The sequence below is a fragment of the Thermobia domestica genome, chromosome 7, assembly GCF_964235325.1.
Source record: "Thermobia domestica chromosome 7, izTheDome1.hap1.1, whole genome shotgun sequence".
In the NCBI taxonomy this organism is placed as follows: domain Eukaryota; kingdom Metazoa; phylum Arthropoda; class Insecta; order Zygentoma; family Lepismatidae; genus Thermobia; species Thermobia domestica.
In genome coordinates, this window is record NC_137460.1 from 113,649,715 (window position 1) to 113,670,398 (window position 20,684).

At 34.5% G+C, this 20,684-nt stretch overlaps 1 protein-coding gene across 3 annotated transcripts in view; it reads left to right on the top strand.

The window, feature by feature from the left end:
• The window catches only part of fusl (transmembrane protein fuseless), a 152,566-nt gene extending 143,698 nt beyond the window's left edge, over window positions 1–8,868 (top strand). For all 3 annotated transcript variants that reach the window (XM_081765178.1, XM_081765179.1, XM_081765177.1), the window contains exon 5: window positions 5,099–8,868. In XM_081765178.1, the coding sequence (XP_081621304.1) occupies window positions 5,099–5,263 (165 nt within the window). In that variant the 3' untranslated portion in view covers window positions 5,264–8,868. The remainder of the gene's footprint in view (window positions 1–5,098) is intronic.
• The last annotated feature ends 11,816 nt before the right edge of the window (window positions 8,869–20,684 follow it).

Here is a 20,684-nt window from a genome sequence, read left to right on the forward strand (position 1 = left end):
AATAATAATATAATCATATAGTAATAATATTAAGTCAATTAATCACAGAACCGGTTGTTAAATGATACGAATAACACCATTGATTTATATCCCATATTAAACTGTAAGTTCGCGTCCACACGTCCTCTTTTCTGAAACGGGAGACCTTAAAACAATTAATCAATCAATCAGTCTACTCTTTCTCTTAAGAGTGGGGCCGCGGTGGCTCAGTGGTAGAGCATTCACCTCTGGTGCTTGGGGTCCCGGGTTCAATCACAGCCTCCGCCAAGTGAACTTTGTGGTGGACAAACACCGTGTGCATGGGTTTTCTCGGGGTTCTCCCGTTTCCTCCCACTTTCTTTATTCCACCATTTTATTCATTTCTCATCTTCACCGTCTCCTTTTGCCTAACCGGCATAACCATGGGACGTAAAACTCAATTTTTTTTCTTTCTCTTAAGACTTTCCTCAGTATCGGTCGTATTCAGAGTCGTTCTGACACGTGACTACCGCCATACTAAAGAGTTCGACTAACATATGTTTCATGCAATAGTCAGGCCCCTAGTTTGACGCTAATCACACTCGAAAATGACTCTACACACGGCCCTATATATCTTAATTGAAACTAGTCATTTCCAATTGAATGTTCTGTAGTACTATAGTTTCTGTTCCCTTCCTCACTAAACCTTACGGGGAGAGGAAATGACTTTGATCTGCCATGTAACCTGATGTTCATAAAAGACAGCGCTGAACGCGAACAAGAACATAGATACCGTAGTCAACGCTTCCTCAGCCATACTTCCCTTGGAACCATGACTACACGTACGCTGCCAAAAATTGTTTTTTTTCTTTCTCTTACTCAACCACTTTACTCCTTTTCTCATTGTAACATATATTTGTTCCATTCTTCTACCTCATTCTGTCCTTCTTTCCTCATTATAACAATTTATTTCATTCTTCTACCTCATCCCCTCTTCTCCTTTCTTCATTGTAATACTTACTTATTCTATTATCCTACCTCATCCCCTCTTCTTCTTTCTTCATTGAAACATTTACTTATTCTATTCTTTTACATCGTTCCTCTCCTCCTATTTTCATTGTAACACTTACTTATTCCATTCTTCTACCTCATCCTCTGTCCTTCTTTCCTCATTATAACAATTTATTTCATTCTTCTACCTCATCCCCTCTTCTCCTTTCTTCATTGTAATACTTACTTATTCTATTATCCTACCTCATCCCCTCTTCTTCTTTCTTCATTGAAACATTTACTTATTCTATTCTTTTACATCGTTCCTCTCCTCCTATTTTCATTGTAACACTTACTTATTCCATTCTTCTACCTCATCCTCTGTCCTTCTTTCCTCATTATAACAATTTATTTCATTCTTCTACCTCATCCCCTCTTCTCCTTTCTTCATTGTAATACTTACTTATTCTATTATCCTACCTCATCCCCTCTTCTTCTTTCTTCATTGAAACATTTACTTATTCTATTCTTTTACATCGTTCCTCTCCTCCTATTTTCATTGTAACACTTACTTATTCCATTCTTCTACCTCATCCCCTCTTCTCCTTTCTTCATTGTAACATTTACTTACTATATCCTTCTACATCATCCCTCTCCTCCTACTCTCATTGTAACACTTACTTATTCCATTCTTCTTCCTCATCCCCTCTTCTCCTTTCTTCATTGTAACATTTACTTACTATATTCTTCTACATCATCCCTCTCCTCCTACTCTCATTGTAACACTTACTTATTCCATTCTTCTACCTCATCTCCTCTTCTCCTTTCTTCATTGTAACATTTACTTACTATATTCTTCTACATCATCCCTCTCCTCCTACTCTCATTGTAACACTTACTTATTCCATTCTTCTACCTCATCCCCTCTTCTCCTTTCTTCATTGTAACATTTACTTATTATATCCTTCTACATCATTCCTCTCCTCCTACTCTCATTGTAACACTTCTTATTCCATTCTTCTACCTCATCCCCTCTTCTCCTTTCTTCATTGTAACATTTACTTACTATATTCTTCTACATCATTCCTCTCCTCCTACTCTCATTGTAACACTTACTTATTCCATTCTTCTACCTCATCCCCTCTTCTCCTTTCTTCATTGTAACATTTACTTATTCTATTCTTTTACATCATCCCTCTTCTCCTTTTCTAATTGTAACACTTAACTTATTTCATTCTTCTACTTCATCCCCTCTTCTCCTTTCTTCATTGTAATAGTTACTTATTCTATTCTTCTACCTCATCCCCTCTTCTCCTTTCTTCATTGTAACATTTACTTATTCTATTCTTTTACATCGTCCCAATTCTCCTTTTCTCATTGTAATACTTACTTATTCGATTCTTCTACATCATCACTTCTCTTTTTTCATTGCAACACTTACTTAATCCATTCTCCTGCCTCATTTCCTCTCTACCTTTTCTCGTTGTATCTCTTATTTATTCCATTCTTCTATCTCATCCTCTTCTTCTTTTCTCATTGTAGCACTTAACTTAATCCAGTCTTCTACCTCATCTGTTCTCATTCTTTTTTAATTGTAATACTTACTTATTCAATTCTCCTCCTTTCCTCATTGCCTCATTATAACACTTCCTATCTCATCCGCAGCTCTCATTTGCTCTAATGTTTCTCTCTTATTTGTTTGATTGTGAAAGTTCGTACCTACTTCATACATCGGTCAGTTGGATTGAGTGTTTTAAGGTCCTATTTCCAGTCGATTCCAAGAAAAGTACGCATTTCGTTCCAGTAGATTATTCAGGACAAGAGTTCTGAGAATATGAGCCCCCCAAATAGTGTTCAGCAGTTGGTACTTATTAAACCAAGCTTTAATATACATAAGGGAAATTAATATATTACTCTTCCTCCCAATGGTGCAAATCCCGGGGGGATCAAGGGGATATGTCCCCTCCAATCTTGGATTTGTCCACCGATAGTCCGATTTGAAATGCGTTTTTTGGGGAGAAATGTTATTGTTTTTATCCGATTACCACAAAGGAACGTGAGATGATATTGAATAAGCCTCAAATCTGCCTGCCTCCCAATGTTGAAGACAACTTTGCTTCACTGATCCTCAACAACATTGTTATCAATTTCATAAATATTTTGGACATCGCTTAAAAATATATTATGGGAACGGTCTTACCCTGCCCCCTCTTCAATGTTGAAGACAGATTTGCGCCGCTGCTTCCTCCCTCCCGCCACATATACTGTTATGTTCTGTTAGTTTGGTTACTATTTTATTTTACGGCAGTGTGTAATGAGATTACGAATTTAATATTTTATTTGTCATCAACTGAAGTATGTTGGGCCCGCCATCTAAAATTCGCCAAATGCTTCAGTCGAAGTAGTTGCCTGATAAGTGAACTTCCATACTTTTACTAGGCTTAAATTTTTCTATATTTGTGAAAGTATAATTGAATCCTGGTATCTTAGCATGGTAGATAAGTTACCATTAGAGAACGGATTTTAAGGTGCAGCACCTTTTCTAAAAATGTAGTTGTTAAACAACCAAAGTTCAAGATATGTATTTCCGGGCATAAAATGAACTGAAATGAAGGCACTTTGTTGCACCTTTTTTGCTAAATTAATAAAATTTCCTCTTTTTTAACTTCGTTTAGCCTTCAGCACCTTTATTGTCCCTTTTTTATTTCTTTTTAAATTTGGACAGAACAATATGTTTTATTTTCAATCTGGTTTGCAATAATATTCCACAAATTAAGACACAATCTTGACGGATTTGCTAGGGACAAAGAACAGAATTTGCGAAGCAATCCGGACGTAGAAACCTTTGCAATGCCAAATGAACTTCTTGTCTATGTGCTTACAAGGTATGCACCACTGATTGCCATTGATGTCGAGCAATGTTGTCACCTGAACTCCAATGATGTCACCTGAACTCCAAACGACAGAAATTAACATTCGAAACCATAGAAATGTTGTGCATAATCAAGTATAACCAGTTTCTGAAAACCCAGTAGTATTCAAAGGTTTCTCAAGCCACAATATTGCTAAATTAGTGTTTTCTTTTTCAAAATACCGAGTTGGTTTTAACCATAATTTTATTACAAGAATGTTGAATGTTGTACAAGTTTGTGAGAATAAATAAAACAATTTTGCAATTTATGTCAAATGTTTAAAGCCAAATTTTTAACTATATTCGCTGGTGTAATGAATAAAGAATGTTCACGCAACTGTATACTATAGCACTTAATTAAAGATATCCTATTAGCACCTTTTTGAATGAGTTTTCAGCACCTTTTATTCCCTTTTTCCTACCACATTTTTGCACCTTAAAATCCGGTCCCTAGTTATAATATATAAAAGAGAAACGTAACAGTGTTGTATTTCATACATAATTATTATTATTTGCAGTTTTTTTTATTATTACTTGAGGGTAACGCTATTTTAGTAAAAGAAATATTGTATCTTCATGGCATGTCCAAATATCTGGACTCAAAATATTGCATATATAAGTAAGGGTTAACAAGTATGTGACTGAATTTAAACAATTTCGTAACTACGTTCCGTTTTCTTGTTAGTTATGTTTTGTTAATAAATTTATATTTAATTGTAAATTCGTACGCGCCTTTGGCGTGGAAGACCCGGGTTTGATTCCCTGCGGGAGCTCATGTGGTTCGGATTCCACTTTAATCAGTAGGTCCACGTCTCATATAGCCTCGCTGCTGAACGGGACGTTAAACTCAAAATCAACTCAACTCATTAATTGTTAATTCTCGAGTTCTGACATTTACAAAGCTAGCAGCATTACTTCCATTAGCATTAACAGAATATATATATATATATATATATATATATATATATATATATATATATATATATATATATATATATATATATATATATATATATTTAGAAAGATTTTCCATTCATCCAGCTGTGTGGTTATTTTGTATCTTTGGCGTTGCTTTCAATACATTTTGATTTATTCAATTTGTCTTGGTGGGTTGTGGGGTTGGGGAGAGAAAATGGTTAGAACACAAGTATGGCTTACCTCTGTCTATATGCATTCATTTTTTAATACTTTGGATTGAGACTATGTTTTTAATGCATAAATATTTACATCTCATTTTAGGAGAAGAGAAGAAAGAATCAAAGTCAACGACAGAATAAACCAGTACACATTGTGAAGAACAGCAAAAGTGAAATTGAAAAATTTGTGGCAGATCATCCAGCTGCAAACCATGTGCATGTACCTCTTATGGGACTTCCACTGGATGTTCGAGATACTATTCTCTAAGATATAAGAAAAGATAAAAGGAAACAATGTGCAAATATGTTAATACAAAACAGGGAATTAGTACTTCCGCTGAATTTAAACAATGAGTAAATATACGTAATTTTACTATCTCAAATAGTGCGTAATATCAGAGACTTTTTTAAGAAGAGCAATTATTTCTTAATTTCGACATTAAATTAATATCGCATCGCATTAAGAGGAATATTCAAAGTGATTAATTATTACAAGGTTCAACACGTAAGTTAGCGAACTTGCCGCCTTGCTTTCTTAAAAACATTAGCAGCATAGTGTACAAACATTGATGATAGAATACTGAAAGTGTCATGTCAACTACTCATTTCAGTAATTGCATAACGTTATAATGTGTAAGTTTTTTTTTTTCGTTTATTTGTGGTGTTTAAGAAAGATTAATGATTGTCGAAAAGTCTATTTCAGTGCTTGATGTAGAAGATGTTTGATCATGTAGGAATATCCAAACGAGAAACTTGAAATCAAGAAAATATTAGTGAAAAGTTATGAAAGAATCTTATGAGGAAAATAAATTTACAAGAGAGTGTTTTAAGACAATAAGAAAAGAAAAAAGTTATTAATTTACAGGTTATAAATTTAGGCGAAGAGTATATTCGTGGATCCAGCGAACTGTGCCAGTATACAGAAAAAATAAGTAATATACAAAATACAGTTTGTAAGTCCTCATTTTTTGGTTAAAGATCTTGTTCCATAATATTCACTCCCCGTATTTTCAAGACATGTGAGGTTGTCTTCAGGTTCGACTATTTAAAAATACATTTGTTAATTATAAAGGAAAATTTTCCATACGAAAAATAATATCCCTTCTAAAAGTGGAAAATCTTTATGTTTCGGTACAATTCAGAGTAAACATACTCCCTTGTTATCAAGAAAAATTTCGCATGTAATGGTGAAAGCGAAACACTAATCATAGGTAGAAATTTGCTGAACATATTTCTCCTTAGGTGCTCGTATGTTATACCACCGCAATATCAACCCCCAACTTCGAGCACTGACAATATCAAAATTTGGAAAGTGTTACTTAGAAAGTACTATGAAGAAAGGTGGTTACTATCTTGGGAATAATTATTATTGTGTAATTTGATCGTCCGGTCGAGTTTAGGGAAGAAGATTGTAGTCTGTCAAAAGAGATCGAATATCTGGGCCAATTTTGTTTCTTTAGCTCCATCGATTTATATGGAGAGTTAGTTTCCTGTCTTGTCGAAAAAAACTGGAATTTTAATGGGTGATAATTTTACTGATTTTTTTCCCCTCAAATCTATCTAAATGTCTCTTAGTTCATGAAAATTAAAATATTGTTATGTATAACGTTACTATTTAATAATCAATATTAATTTACGTAATTTTAAATTTATGTTAATCTAAGTAATTTAGATTAATTTTAAATAATGCAAATTCATTTTGAGACAGCAAGATACATTTCAGTAGACCTGACGAAAAAAAAAAATCATTGCATTTCCAGTTTATTTCAAAGGAAACGAGAGAAAAGGTTATAAAAAAGAAAAAGAAAAAAAAAGAAAAGAAAATGTTTGAGAATGATTAAAACTCATTTCTGTTTTCTATTGTACAACTGACAGACAACAATGTTAATCTTAAGTAGAAGTTGCGCGTATCTATATAGCTATAGTTACGCACTTTCGGTGTGGAAGACCGGGGTTCGATTTCCGGTAGAAGCTCATGTTGTTCTGATCCCAAGTTAAGCTGAAGATCTAAGTCTCATATAGTGTCGTTGGTGCTTAAGGGGATGCTACACTCAAAATTTAGCAACCATTTAATCTAATCGTAAGTTGACTTACGCCCTACAGACAAGGACGCCTGTAGACTTACTTATAACTTAGGCGCACCTAATATATATTCATGAACACCAACCATTCCCATACAACGTTTTCTTATAGTATCTAGGGCTCTTGGCTTGAAACATTATAGAGAACTTGAAACATGTGACTATTTCAGTAAATAATTACGATTTGTGATTCTTTAATTCAAATATACTTAAAATGAGGCGTAAATTAAGTGAATGAAATTATGACATGGTTTTACTTTTTTATACTATTTGTTACCTTGTTCTGACTTAAGATTATAGCCCGTGATATCGTACACTTCCCACGATCTATGTGTACTGGAAGTGAGAGAAACCTCGGTCAAATTGTATGTAATATGTAAGATATAGAATTTGCTACAAAAGAACAGAATTTGTTCGGTACAAGTATGTAATTTAATTTTCTTACAATGTCCTAAAAGTTATATCTAGTATCTTATAATTAATACATTTTACAAACGTTTAAGTAATGTGAAGAACTTATCATTTTTTTTATTTTTTATTTTTAAAACGAACAATAATTTTGAATCTCAGAAGCGAATGTCTGAATTAAAAGAGTCTTGAAACGAGAGTATATATATGAAAAAAAAAAAAAGTTGACATTCAAATAATGTTGATTTCTTTTGTATAACACATAACGCTGGTGGTAATATTACTAAGTCTGTTGTACATTTTAGTTGAAGCAAATCATGTTTAAATGCACGTGGTTACCGGTACGATGTTATATAGCAAAGACACGATTGTTTGAGTCAAAGAGAAAATTTTAAGCAAGTACTATCATAAAATCTTCAGATGAACTAATATTTAGAAAGCAAGATTTTATATATATATATATATATATATATATGCATCGAACTTAAAAGTGAAATGTTTTGCTATATTTTACAGTTGTTAAAATTTGAACTAAATAAAAAGCAGGACAATTTCAAATATTTAATTTAACATCCAGGGATATGCTCTTTGACCTGAGGAGCTCCTCCATGGCTAAGCGGTTAGCGTACGCGCCTTTGGCGTGGGAGACCCGGGTTCGATTCCCGGCGGGAGCTCATGTGGTTCGGATTCCACGTTAATCAGTAGGTCCACGTGTCATATAGCCTCGCTGCTGAACGAGACGTTAAACTCAAAATCAACTCAACTCAACTCTTTAAGCTGAAGAAGACGGATGTTTAGTAAAAATGAACTATTAAGAAAGATTTGGTGGAATGAGAATTTGGAAGGAAAACACCAATTCCAGAGAAAACCCACGTCCACTATAAATTCACTCGGTCTGGGACCGAATCAGGGACCTCCAGCACCAGAGTAAGTGCTGTACCACTGAACCACCTTACCCTCTACTAGGTTTTTTTTTTATTTGCTGTTTAAAATTATTTATTGGTAATTAATAAGAAATATTTATCTGCTGTAGGTGAAACGAGAGGCAACGGAAACCACGCACTTTCAAACCTGATTTGCTATACATCAGATTTACGAGTTTCTTTGGTTATTTGACCAGAAGCCAACAGTGTTACACTCCTACTTTGTAAGATAATTATAATTTGTTCGAATTTTAAAAAATGGGATTAATTGACGTAGACTGTGTGAAATGTTGATTTTTATTAATAATTTTGATGTCAAACAAAAGACAATATTGTTCATTTTCGAACAAAATGAAAACCTACGTACACATTTGTTGTTATAAATATTAAAATTCTCACTTCTTGCCTATTTTATATGTGCCACTCTGCTAACTAACAGTATTTTATTAAAATAAACATTGAAATAATGTTATTTTGTTGAAAGAGTTTTATTATCTTGCCTTCCCTTTCATATTAGTATTTCAACATATTGAGATTAAATAAGATGGTAATTCCTAGGGTTTCATATTATGAAAAAATCATTTAGTTATAAATTGTTTGAGACAAATTGATCCTTTTACTAAACTTACTCTCTCTCTTTTCTGATCTTCTACTCACCAAATACGTACATGCAATAACTTAACTATTTAGAGTGTTTCATGTGTCTGTGATATAACAGAGAAAGAATTGTTTTAAACCAAAATCTGCTTCCTTTGACCTTATATGTAATACATTCTACTTGGTACAAAATGTGCCACATAGCTTTTTTTCAATTAGGTATATTAGAAAGCTTTCTATAAGCTGGACGTCCAAATTATTAACCAATGTTGTGAGTAGGAGTAGGGAAGAGTGCCAGAATTTAACTCGGGACAAAAATGATCCTAAGATGTAGCATTTCAACGATCCTGTGAACAGTACAATCAACTTAATGATACAGTGATGTGTTGGTATGGTGGAATATTAGGAAAGAAATTTGTAAATTTATTTTGTAGTATTTACTAGTTCGTGATACTATAATTCAGTTTTATTGGAAGCTAAATATAGTGGTGGAGAACGACATATGTTGTGGGAGTTGATGTTGTTTGATGGTCTGTGCACTCGCCAACTACACCGGGTTCAAGCCTCAGTAGTGGTTATGAAAGCTAGGTCCCGTCCTCATAACCTAGTTATTCCATAAGGTAGTAAAATACAAAAGAATATTCAAGTACCAATACAGCCCATCCACCTCATTACCCATGATGTGCCCCTTAATTTTTCTGATATATTTCCCCACCTAAAAGGCAATACCAAATTTTAACATAATGGTTTTGACTTACAATGTATTCTACATTTTCTTTTGTAGAATTTACACATTATTATTATTATTATTATTATTATTATTATTATTATTATTATTATTATTATTATTATTATTATTATTATTATTATTATTATTATTATTATTATTAAAACTGGCAAAATGTTTCACTTTTTCTCCAAAAGAAATCATTTTTAAACTTAATCGATGAGTATAACCTCAAACAACCACTTATAGTTGCAGCCAGTGGCGTATTTAAAGGGGCTTCAGGGCTTAAGCCCCCTCCAAAATTGTATTTAATGTTTTAAAGTAAATGAAATATCTTACAAAATTTTCACATTTCCAGGTTATAAAGTTACCAAAGCCACCCGAAACTTAATCGTAAATACGCCACTGGTTGCAGCTGTGATTAAAACGTTTAATTGGTTAAATTTTACATTGTTTATTCAAAATTTTAGTTTTTATCTTAAATGTTTGAACTATTTTTTGTCCGGTTTACCTAAATCTACAAAGACTCATTTGGTGATATGTCCCCCGGCCCTCTTTGTAAGCAACCAAAGGAATTAGCAATGATGCCACGTTTTCATATCTACACAGTAAACTTACTGAAATTCACTCTTTTATGATATTAGCCTTGAGTCACTATAGCGTAATCGCTAAGGATCTAGTTAGCGGTCTTGATTCGATTCTCGGTTGAGACGGATTTTTTCCCTGTGCAGTTCTGAGGGACTGACTTTTGCCTTTATTATTACATTAGTTTGTAGTAAATGACATTATTCAATCCTAGTATTTAGTAGGAATGAAGATCGAACTTGTACATCTCAAATATGAGGTGAGTGCTCTACTGTTTTTGCTTTCTTGTTTACACTCTCTATGCTAAAGACAATAGTGCTGATTGGTATTAGGATTTTTTTAAAAAAATAACAAAAACACAATCATGTTGACATCTTTTGATCTGACTTTGCAAACTTTCGATCAGGACAGGCAATGTAATTATTGACACGCACACACACAAACACACATTTCCAGAGCGTACGCACGCTTAAAGGGACTAAGCGGCAACCCACACAGGCGTCGAGTAGCTCTACCAATTGCTTGATGATTAGATACATCCTGCATTGACGTAGCCAGCTGAGATTTAATGCAATCCTCCTGTCACCGAACAGTTTTCATCTGCAAAAGATTGTCACCACATTATGTGAACCATTTATCTAATTCACCAACAATTCTTTGAATGGCATCTATTGTTATTTGATTCAATTGAGTTAACAACAATGATGCATAATGTTTCTTGTTATGAAAGGAAAATGAACAAAATTGCAAGCAACGTGATGTGCATTCCTCTTTAAAAGGAGGTCTTTAATGCTAATTTCCTTACATAAACCATTCACTCTTTAGAAGGGGAAATAAATAAATAATAACAGACTATTAGTGTTTGAAAAGCCATTCAACAAAAACCAAATGTCCAAGCAATTGGTTATTGACAGTGAACAACAAATGCACATAAGGGACACCTTAAGTGCAAAATTACCGTTAATAGTCCAATCAAAGAGTGACATCGCCAATAACGTTATTTGATTTTGCTAAGGACAAAATAAGTCAAGCAAATAAAATACTCACTTAGCTAGCAATCAAACAATTATTATTATAACTGAATAACATAATAACAGTGCAGTTTTGTGCAACGTATTAAAGTGAAAATGGTCTATTTGTAGGTCAAATGCATGCATAAAGGAAATAATAGAGTTACATATTGTGGATGTAACGTTATCTAATTTCAGAATAGCGGCTTAACTTCCGAGGAAGCTGTAGAAATGCTACTCCTTTTGAACTTTTTGTTGGTATTAATACATATATGTTTAAATTGGTATTTTATTACAACATGGTGTGCTATAGTTCTTGAAATTTGGCAAGGTCAAATTTCTCCAAGTATCGCCACTTCCTCCCGGGACATCCTATGTAATTATAATATTCAACAGTTAAATTTTAAATCAAGTAATATTAAATTAAATTTACATAGGGTTATAATGAAAATTATTTTTTAAAAAAATACCAAGAAACATTTAACTAGACGTGAAGAAGAAATAGTAAAAATAACATCATTAGAATGTCATATCATTTCAAAGGAAATAGAAAACTAGTTCCCCGAATAAATCAATGGACTAAAAAGCGAAAATGGCTCGTGCATTTAAAACCATTAAGACGTGATAGAAATTAAATATACGCGTGTTATGAATTAATAATTAAATCACTTTTTAAAAATGTTTTAGTGTGTTCTTTTTATACTTCGTTTGTTTTACATTAACAATAATAGGTTCAGCTTTATGCGACAAACGTATGTCTTTAAAATTTGGACAAAATGGATCTTTAACAAAAATGGTATTCACATATGTTATTACACGGACGTCTTTAGGGGGAGGGGGATCCGTCCCCCCAAAATTTTATGGAAAAGAGAAAGTTAATGAAGCTGAAAGTACTTCTCCTTTTATTCATTAACGATCTTCCTGATCATATATTATTAAGTAGCAAATTGCTTTTTGCTGATAATCTCAAAATATATGGTAGGATAAGGACCATCCATGACTGTCTCGATTTACAACGTGACATGGAAAATATTGCTAATTGGTGTTCTCTTAACAAACTTAATGTAAACATAAACAAATGTAACATTTTATCGTTTACCAGAAACAAAATCAAATAGAGTTTGATTACTCAATGAATCGGAGGGGGCGCGGTGGCTCAGTGGTAGAGCGTTCACCTCTGGTACTTGGGGTCCCGGGTTCGATCCCAGCCCCCGCCAAGTGAACTTTGTGGTGGACAAACACCGCGCTCGTGGGTTTTCTCGGGGTTCTCCCGTTTCCTCCCACTTTCTTCATTCCACCATTTCACTCATCTCTCATCATCACCGTCTCCTTTAGCCTAACCGGCATAACCGTGGGACGTAAAACTTAAAGATTTCATTTCATTTCATTTTCAATGAATCGGATCTTACTAAATAGATTAAATTCAGTCAAAGATCTTGGAGTTATATTTGATACGAAACTGACATTTAATAACCATATAGAGAACATAGTTAACGAATCTCTCAAGATGTTAGGGTTCATAATTAGAACTGGAAAGGAATTTAACAATAGTACTACACTAACAAAAATGTATTATGCCTATGTCCGATCGAAACTGGAATATGCTGCTGTGATTTGGAACCCATCACAACAGCAATACAGACACCAACTGGAAAAGGTCCAATCTAAATTTATCAAATACTTGACGTACAAGACAACTGGAATCTATCCATATTATGAAAATTATCTAACATTAATAGACAACTTCAGTATCCCTACACTTGAACAAAGGCGAAATGTGACAGATTTGATTTTTCTCCATAAAATAGTACAAAACGAATTTAATTGTACGGATCTCATATCAACATTAAATTTTCATGTCCCGACACTCAAAACTCGTGCTAATAACTCTGGTCTGTTTCATTGCAAAAAAGCAAGGACCAACGTATTATTGAAATCACCAATTTGGAGAATGTGTTCTACTTATAACAAAATATGTATCAAACACAAAGAAATTGACATCTGCAATATGAACTCTATGTTTAAGGAAACTGTTGTAAATGTATTATGTAATACACCAACACTATAATTGGGCTTATGCCTGTTGTGTTGATGGCAAATAAATAAATAAATAAATAAATAAATAAAGAAGTATAAGTAAATGTTATATTTGTTACTAAGTAATAATATTACATTGTTTATATATGCTTATCTATATGAAACTTATCTTCTGAGTGCTGTTATATGATGGAAGTAAAACAATGAAAGGAGAGAAAGATTGCAATTAATGGATTGTATTAAACAGGATTATAATTAATCTGACGCTCACTCACATTTCCAAAATAAAATTTGGATTTTTAAATAGACATTCACTATTATACCCTTCGTCCTCTGTGCTCCCCTAAGGCAGTGCGTTACCAAAATAACATTCTATGTTTTAAAAAATGCATACCTTTTTACTACAATAATTCCAGATTTGATCCAAAAAATAGCTTTTTCCAGTATGTCGCAGCTAAGGGTATTTATAGTGAATTTTTAATGTGGTTTTAGGAAGGGGGCTGTAGGAAGGGGGGATAGGTTGTAACAAATGCGTCGCCAAAAGTGAGGAGGTGATTGCGGACATGCAAATATGCAATTAGTAAAAATGTTCCTATAAACATGGGTCCGATGAGGCTTCGTTTCCGGGATACGGATATATGTGTGTTGTAATACTCATGGTGCCATCTTGCAGTAGCCAGTGGAACATTTCAACACTATAGACAATTAACCGTCCGTGACACGGACACAGAGGTCACACTGGAGTCCACAAGACCCATCACCTTTTTTACCTTATTTAATTTTTGAAATATACGTATTTTTGCAATATTTTTTGTTTTTACTGTTCTGCGATACATTCTATTTACCATAAGCAATAAATTTGCACTTATAAGCGACTTTTATTACAGTTTTCATTAACAGTCAGAAGGAAAAATACGTTTTTTCTCACTTTATCAAAAAAAGCTAAAAATCTCAACACTTTAGGGATCATTTGTAATAAAATATATGCATATTATATACCAACATAACAAACACGTGTTATACAAAATATGAAAGAAAAAACTCCCATACACTATCTTGCGAAGGACGGTAAAATTAACCTTTTCAGGACCGAAAGGGATTTTAAAAAAAATCATAGACCTTTACGTTGGGGGCCCTAGTACCCCTTCTAATTGTCACAGAGATATGAACTATACCTCGTTGTAAAGCTTATGTAACACAGACTTCAATCAGCTAATATTTGTGCCACCCGTGTCGAACCCTTAGAAGAAGAAGAAGAATATTTTTAAAAATGCGAATTTATTTGTTTTTGGAAATTTGTGAAAGGCTGGCAACACTGTTACTTGTACGGAGGGGAAAAATTAACATGTACGCCAGACATTGAGTACAATCACGTAAAAAAATGAAGGGCGAAAATTCAATACCAAGTGAGAAAAAATTCCGAACGTGTTTCCTAAGAGAATCATCTTGTATATATTTTATGAAATATTTTGGTTTACCCTGACGTTGGCTGCCCTAGGTACGCCCCTAATTGTCACAGAGATATAAACCATACCTGATTGGAAAGCTCATGGAACACATATTTCAACGAGGTAATTCTTCTGCACCCGTGCGTGCAACAAATAACAGTGTTGCCAGAGCCCCACTAACTTCGGAAAGTGTATTTTTCATAACATTTTACTTTCTTCTTTTACGGATTGGGCACGGGAGGCACAAAAGTTACCTCGTTAGAATCTGTGTCCCATAAGATTTTCAACGAGGTATCGTTCATATCTCTGTGCCAATTAGGGACGTCGCTATAGGATGATTCTTATATTTACGTTGTTCCGAATTTTTTTCTCCCTTGCTATTGTATCTTCGTCTTTCATTTTTTATATGATTGTTTCAAATATCTGGCGTACATGTCATATCATTTTTCTGGCGTAGGGCAAATAACTGTGTTGGCAGCGTCCCACAATTTTCAGGTGTAAAAAAATAAACACTGAAAAAGGGTAAATTCAATATCCCTCTGATTCATACCTTTCAAGCCCAATGGCCATACACAAGGTATCACTAGTTAGTATGTTCATTTATCTTTGTTGATGCCACTTTTTATGCTTGTAGCTCCTTTGGGGAGAGAGTTTCTCCCCTAAATGCTGAGGGAGAGGGAAACTAAAACATCCAATCCCCCCTACCTTTCCGTTGCGAGACCCTTGATGTGGATGAAATGCACACCATTGGAACGTATTATTTCTCCTGAAGAGATAGACACCTAAATCATCTCTCTACGTTAATTAGGAGCCGAACTACGGAGGTTTAAACTACTGGCTCAGCACTTGAGCCGTTGGTCCTGAAGAGGTTCATGCTTTGGTAATAGTACTTTAAGAAAATACTAAAATCTTCTGTACCACTGTCACCATCATTATTGGCAAGCAAACGTTCAAGTATTTCATCTTCTTTTAACTTACTCTGAACCATATTTCATGAATAGAAATGTCAGAAACAAGCGAAAATAGATGAAATTAGAAAGCGAACAAAAGAAACAAACGCTTACGTGCCGGTCACACTGGGGTCTGTTGGACCCCAAACACACTTCACAACCATCTTGTATAGCACATAGCTCGCAATTGACACAGTTTACCAGCTATAACAACAGGCAGTGTTACCAATTGAATTTACATGGATGGAAAAGTTTTCAACAAAACAATAGAAAAACATCAATCAAAAATTAATTTATCTGGGGTCTGTCAGACCACAGGACCCCAGAATGACCACGGACGGTTACATTTGGATATACGCGATTTTAGGACCGCATGGTATATATATTCATTCTTTGGAGTAGTGAAGAATATATCCTTTGGACGCTTATTTCGTTACAAAAAACAGTTTCTCGCTATCTGTTACCATTGTCATTCTATAACAATCAACATTAAACCCGGAAGTGGTTGATTTCTACCACTTCCGGTTTGAATAGAGGGTTAGAAAACGAGGTCACTTATTCTTAGAACACTAAATCGACTCCATAAAACAGTTTCTTGCTATATCTTAGCGTTTTTACTCTATGTACTATATATCAATATTAAAACCAGATGTCGTAGTGATTTTCCACCACTTCCGGTTTTAGCAGAAAGTTAAGGATGAAGCTATAATGTATTTTTTGGTTGGTTAAGAGCAGTGACGGCGATTGGACGTTAAAAGTGGGGGGCAAGACATGATCTGAATATTTGTATATCAATCATGGTTTCCCTTGTTGTTTCTAACACTTTGACGAAAGGTTGAATAACTAATAGGATACTATCTTTTTCGGTTAAAATACCGTATATCGTATTTCATATTTTATTAAGTAAATTGACAAGAGCAACGGAGGTAGATACTAGTCCTTTGTACTCTTAAACAACGGTGGTGTAAGAAGAGATTTGATTCGTTACTCACGAAGATCTTAAAATTCTGTCTGGAAAATTGTGTAATCAGATTATTTATAACAAATTTACAAAACAATAAATAGAAAGGACAGTGTTGAATTCAGACTTTTTACAAGGGGGGCAATAATTTTTTTTAGGGGTACATTAAAAATACTTCCGGATTTGGTCCGGCAAGGCCATTCTAACTCATATTTTTACCAAAGAATTTCCTAAGTCCCATCAGGTGAATGCTGGAATACATCAAAAGTACAAAACACAGAAACCTTTCTTTAATACGAAAATTGTTTAACATCAGGGTACTCATGTGGTTAAAAAAAAATGCTCGAAATGTAACGGAAATATCTTTGTTTCTCGTACAATTGATAATATTGTGCACGTCGTTGCTATTCTAGAGATAACAACTGAATGTTTTTTTTTAACATAAAGAACAACTTAAAAAAGTTATCTTGCCATGGAACCTACCCACAAAATAATCAGCCCACCTGTTTCTGCTTTCGTTTGCTGCATTGCCTCCTTGTGGTGTGCTACACGTATTGAGGATTTCCTCAAAACCTTCTATCATTAAATGCCACAATTATAAAAATGTTTCCTTTTTCTCACCTTAGAAATGGATTATTCGAAAACACTAAATCCATTATTTTTGTTTAAGAGTTTACATTAAGAATTTCACTCTCTCCTCAGTTTCCTCATATTGAACATAGGCTCATATAAGCAAATCCTCATATTGAACCCTTTCTCAATATATAACGGGAAATGTCACTACTATAGGAATGAAATGAAATCCTTGAGTTTTACGTCGCACGCTTATACCGGGTAGGCTAAAGGAAATATGATGATGATGATAAATGAATGAAATGGTGGAATGAATAAAGTGGGAGGAAACGGGAGAACCCCGAAAAAACTCATGCACACGGTGCTTCTCGCACCACAAAGCCCACTTGACGCAAGCTGGGATCGTTTGAACACTCTATCACTGAGCCACCGGACCCCACTACTATAGAAATCCACCATCTCCCCTTCAAGAGAAAATTTTCAAAGACGCTGAAATCTGTGCTCCATTATTTTTATTATGAGTTTATATGCCGAATTTTCTATCTCTAACTGAAGCGAATCCTCACATTCGGTAATTTGTGAATAAATAAAGAGAAATTTTACTATTATTGAAACGCCCCCTCTTGAGCGGGATATTCGGGAAGTCTCAAATAAGTCTCTCATTTTTAATTTAAAGCAGCCAACTATATCAAAAAATCGAAATTAGTCACGCAATTGTTAAACTACGCCAGTGGCCGGTAATGACATCTGAAAATGTCTATGAATAGGTCTCCGAATGTTTAACTTTCTGTGCTCTTACAAACGATAATTAGTCAACATAATTAACTTACCTTAATGTAACAGCCAGAGCTCATCCGTGGCTAAGCGGTTAGAGTACGCGCCTTTGGCGTGGGAGACTCGGGTTCGATTCCCGGCGGGAGCTCATGTGGTTCGGATTCCACGTTAATCAGTAGGCCCACGTCTCATATAGCCTCGCTGCTGAACGGGACGTTAAAATCAACTCATTAATGTAACAGCCAACATTTCAATTGGTGGTATCGCAAGTCTCATGAAAGTTCTTCTGCTTTAATTTTATCACTTATTTTTAATAAGAGTTCATCAAATGAAGTGATGCTCATGCAAAAACAATTAAAGAACTTTTTTTCGTCATTGCGCAAATCAATAAACATGGAAGAAAATGCACCTTTAAGCAGTCGTGAGCTTACGAACCCAGTATCGTCACTGTTTCTTCCTTAGGAGTTTACTGGCTAAGTATACAAAAACAGCACGTTTTCTTCTTTAAATTTCCATCTTCATTCAACTGCAGCTGAAAATCAAATGAGCTGTTTTCTATGTCTATGTGGAGTGGGTGGGCTGACAAGGAGGGTGTCCGAAGTGTAAATCTCAGATTTCAAAAATGTTCGTCCAGATCGTTAGGGGGGCTCATGGAATAAAGATCGGCACAACAAATTTCGGCGGAACCCCATATTTGAGTGGGGCAGTGCCCAATTTGCGATTTTTGGCTTTCGTAGTAAAAATCGGCCTTTTGATTTGAAAAGTGACTTATTGTTGTCGACAATCGTTGTCTTTCGTCTTCATTTGCGTAAAGATACTTCAATTGTGGGTCGGGATCTCTGTGTGGGGGTCCCCCCTCATAAGTGTGATACAAGTTTGACCTTCATTTTGACGAGCTGAATTCAAATGTCATTAAAAGTATTTTGTGGAGCACATGTGCGACATAGGTCTCTACCTAGTTTCTGGGATGCTGAATCACAAGTTGAAAGAGAACTGAAGGGCTTAAAATAGGAGTTTGGCAGAATCAGTGCTTACTGTATGGATTGTATGTTTTATAGAAATGAAATGCTCATCCGAAATTAGTAGCAACAACTATACTACAATGCAGGTGATGTCATATTAACAATTACAAGTATGTACCTGCAGAACCTTCTGATACGTGTACTTGAAAGTTCGTTAGTTACTTCGTGACTAATAGAAATAGTATACGGAGCATAACGAAACATAAGAAACAAAATACGAAAGAAAACTGCAGAGACGCCAGCTAATCCAATAACTTTGGATTACCCAGGGTGCGGAAGCGAGGACCCCTCTGCACTTGTTTACCTAACTGCTGTTTCAACGAAGCCTCTCTGACTATAAACAAAAACTAATTTAGACATGGACAAACTTTGCATTTGTTTGGTGCTTATGAGTATTTTAAAATTATAAAATTAGTATTCAAAATAGAGCACAATCAATTTTATATTGTTGTGTAAACAAAATTAAAAAGTTCTCCAGTCGGAGTGAACAGCCTTTAAAACAACGAAAAGGTTGCGTGCACAACATTAAACACACACACAGTTCATTTGACGCTGTTTAAACCATGCAAGGCAAACCTTTTTACTCCATTCGCGAAGTGCACGTTGTTTCGACAGACGTTGTTTCGAGTTATTGTGTTATATAGAGATTGCATATCTATCATTAGGAAACCAGTGTCTTATGGCGCGTTATGAATTGCGTTTTCGCTGGCGTTTAGGTTCAATATGTTTACATACGTGCTAGTAAATTGGATACGTTTTGAACACGTGAAGCCTCATAATGAATCCTGTGAATATTATTTCACTTTTATAAAGTGAATTTCCTGCTGAAAAATATATAGCAACAATTATTACATATAAGGAAAAAGAATTGGCATCATCTTTCATTGATGTTTTAGAATGTGGTATGAAAGATGCCGTTTTTGTTGTCGAAAAGACGGCATAACTCGACATTGATAAATGTTTAACAGTGTCCATAGCCATAGACGATCCGGAATGCGAAGTTGTAGAAGATGGCATCTTTAAAGGCGGTGCAGTTCCAATAGAGTACAAGGAAAAAGTCGTCCAGTTTTAGAAATCTAAATAAAGTCCTGGAGGTAAAAACTTTTCAAGTGTACAACCTAAATTTTAAAAAGTAAAACATGTGTCGCAACTTTACCAGTGGGAAGCTTAAATTGATAATCAAAGAACACGCAAAGACAAATGTTAATCTATTTCCAATTTTGTATATGCAAAGTTCATTGAAGCCAAAAGAGATTTCATATCTGTACATGACATGGATCTTCGGAAATGGGCAATTTAAAAAGCGAAAGAAATTAATCTTGAAAACTTTAAGGGTTTCAAAAGTCTGTTTTAAACGGAAATATAATATTCTGTTGCGAGAAATAACAAAATTCGTGTCGCGAGCAGATGGTGACAATTCAGAACAAATAGAAACTTCGGCCATATCTTTCCAGCTAGAAGTCAGGGATACGTTACCAGAATTTGATATAGATGATACTTACAATTCCGATTAATGTGATTTGCACGGAACTGCACTATAATCGTGTTAGCTATACAAGGTCAAAAAAAAAAAGTAGAAGCTTCTGCACAATC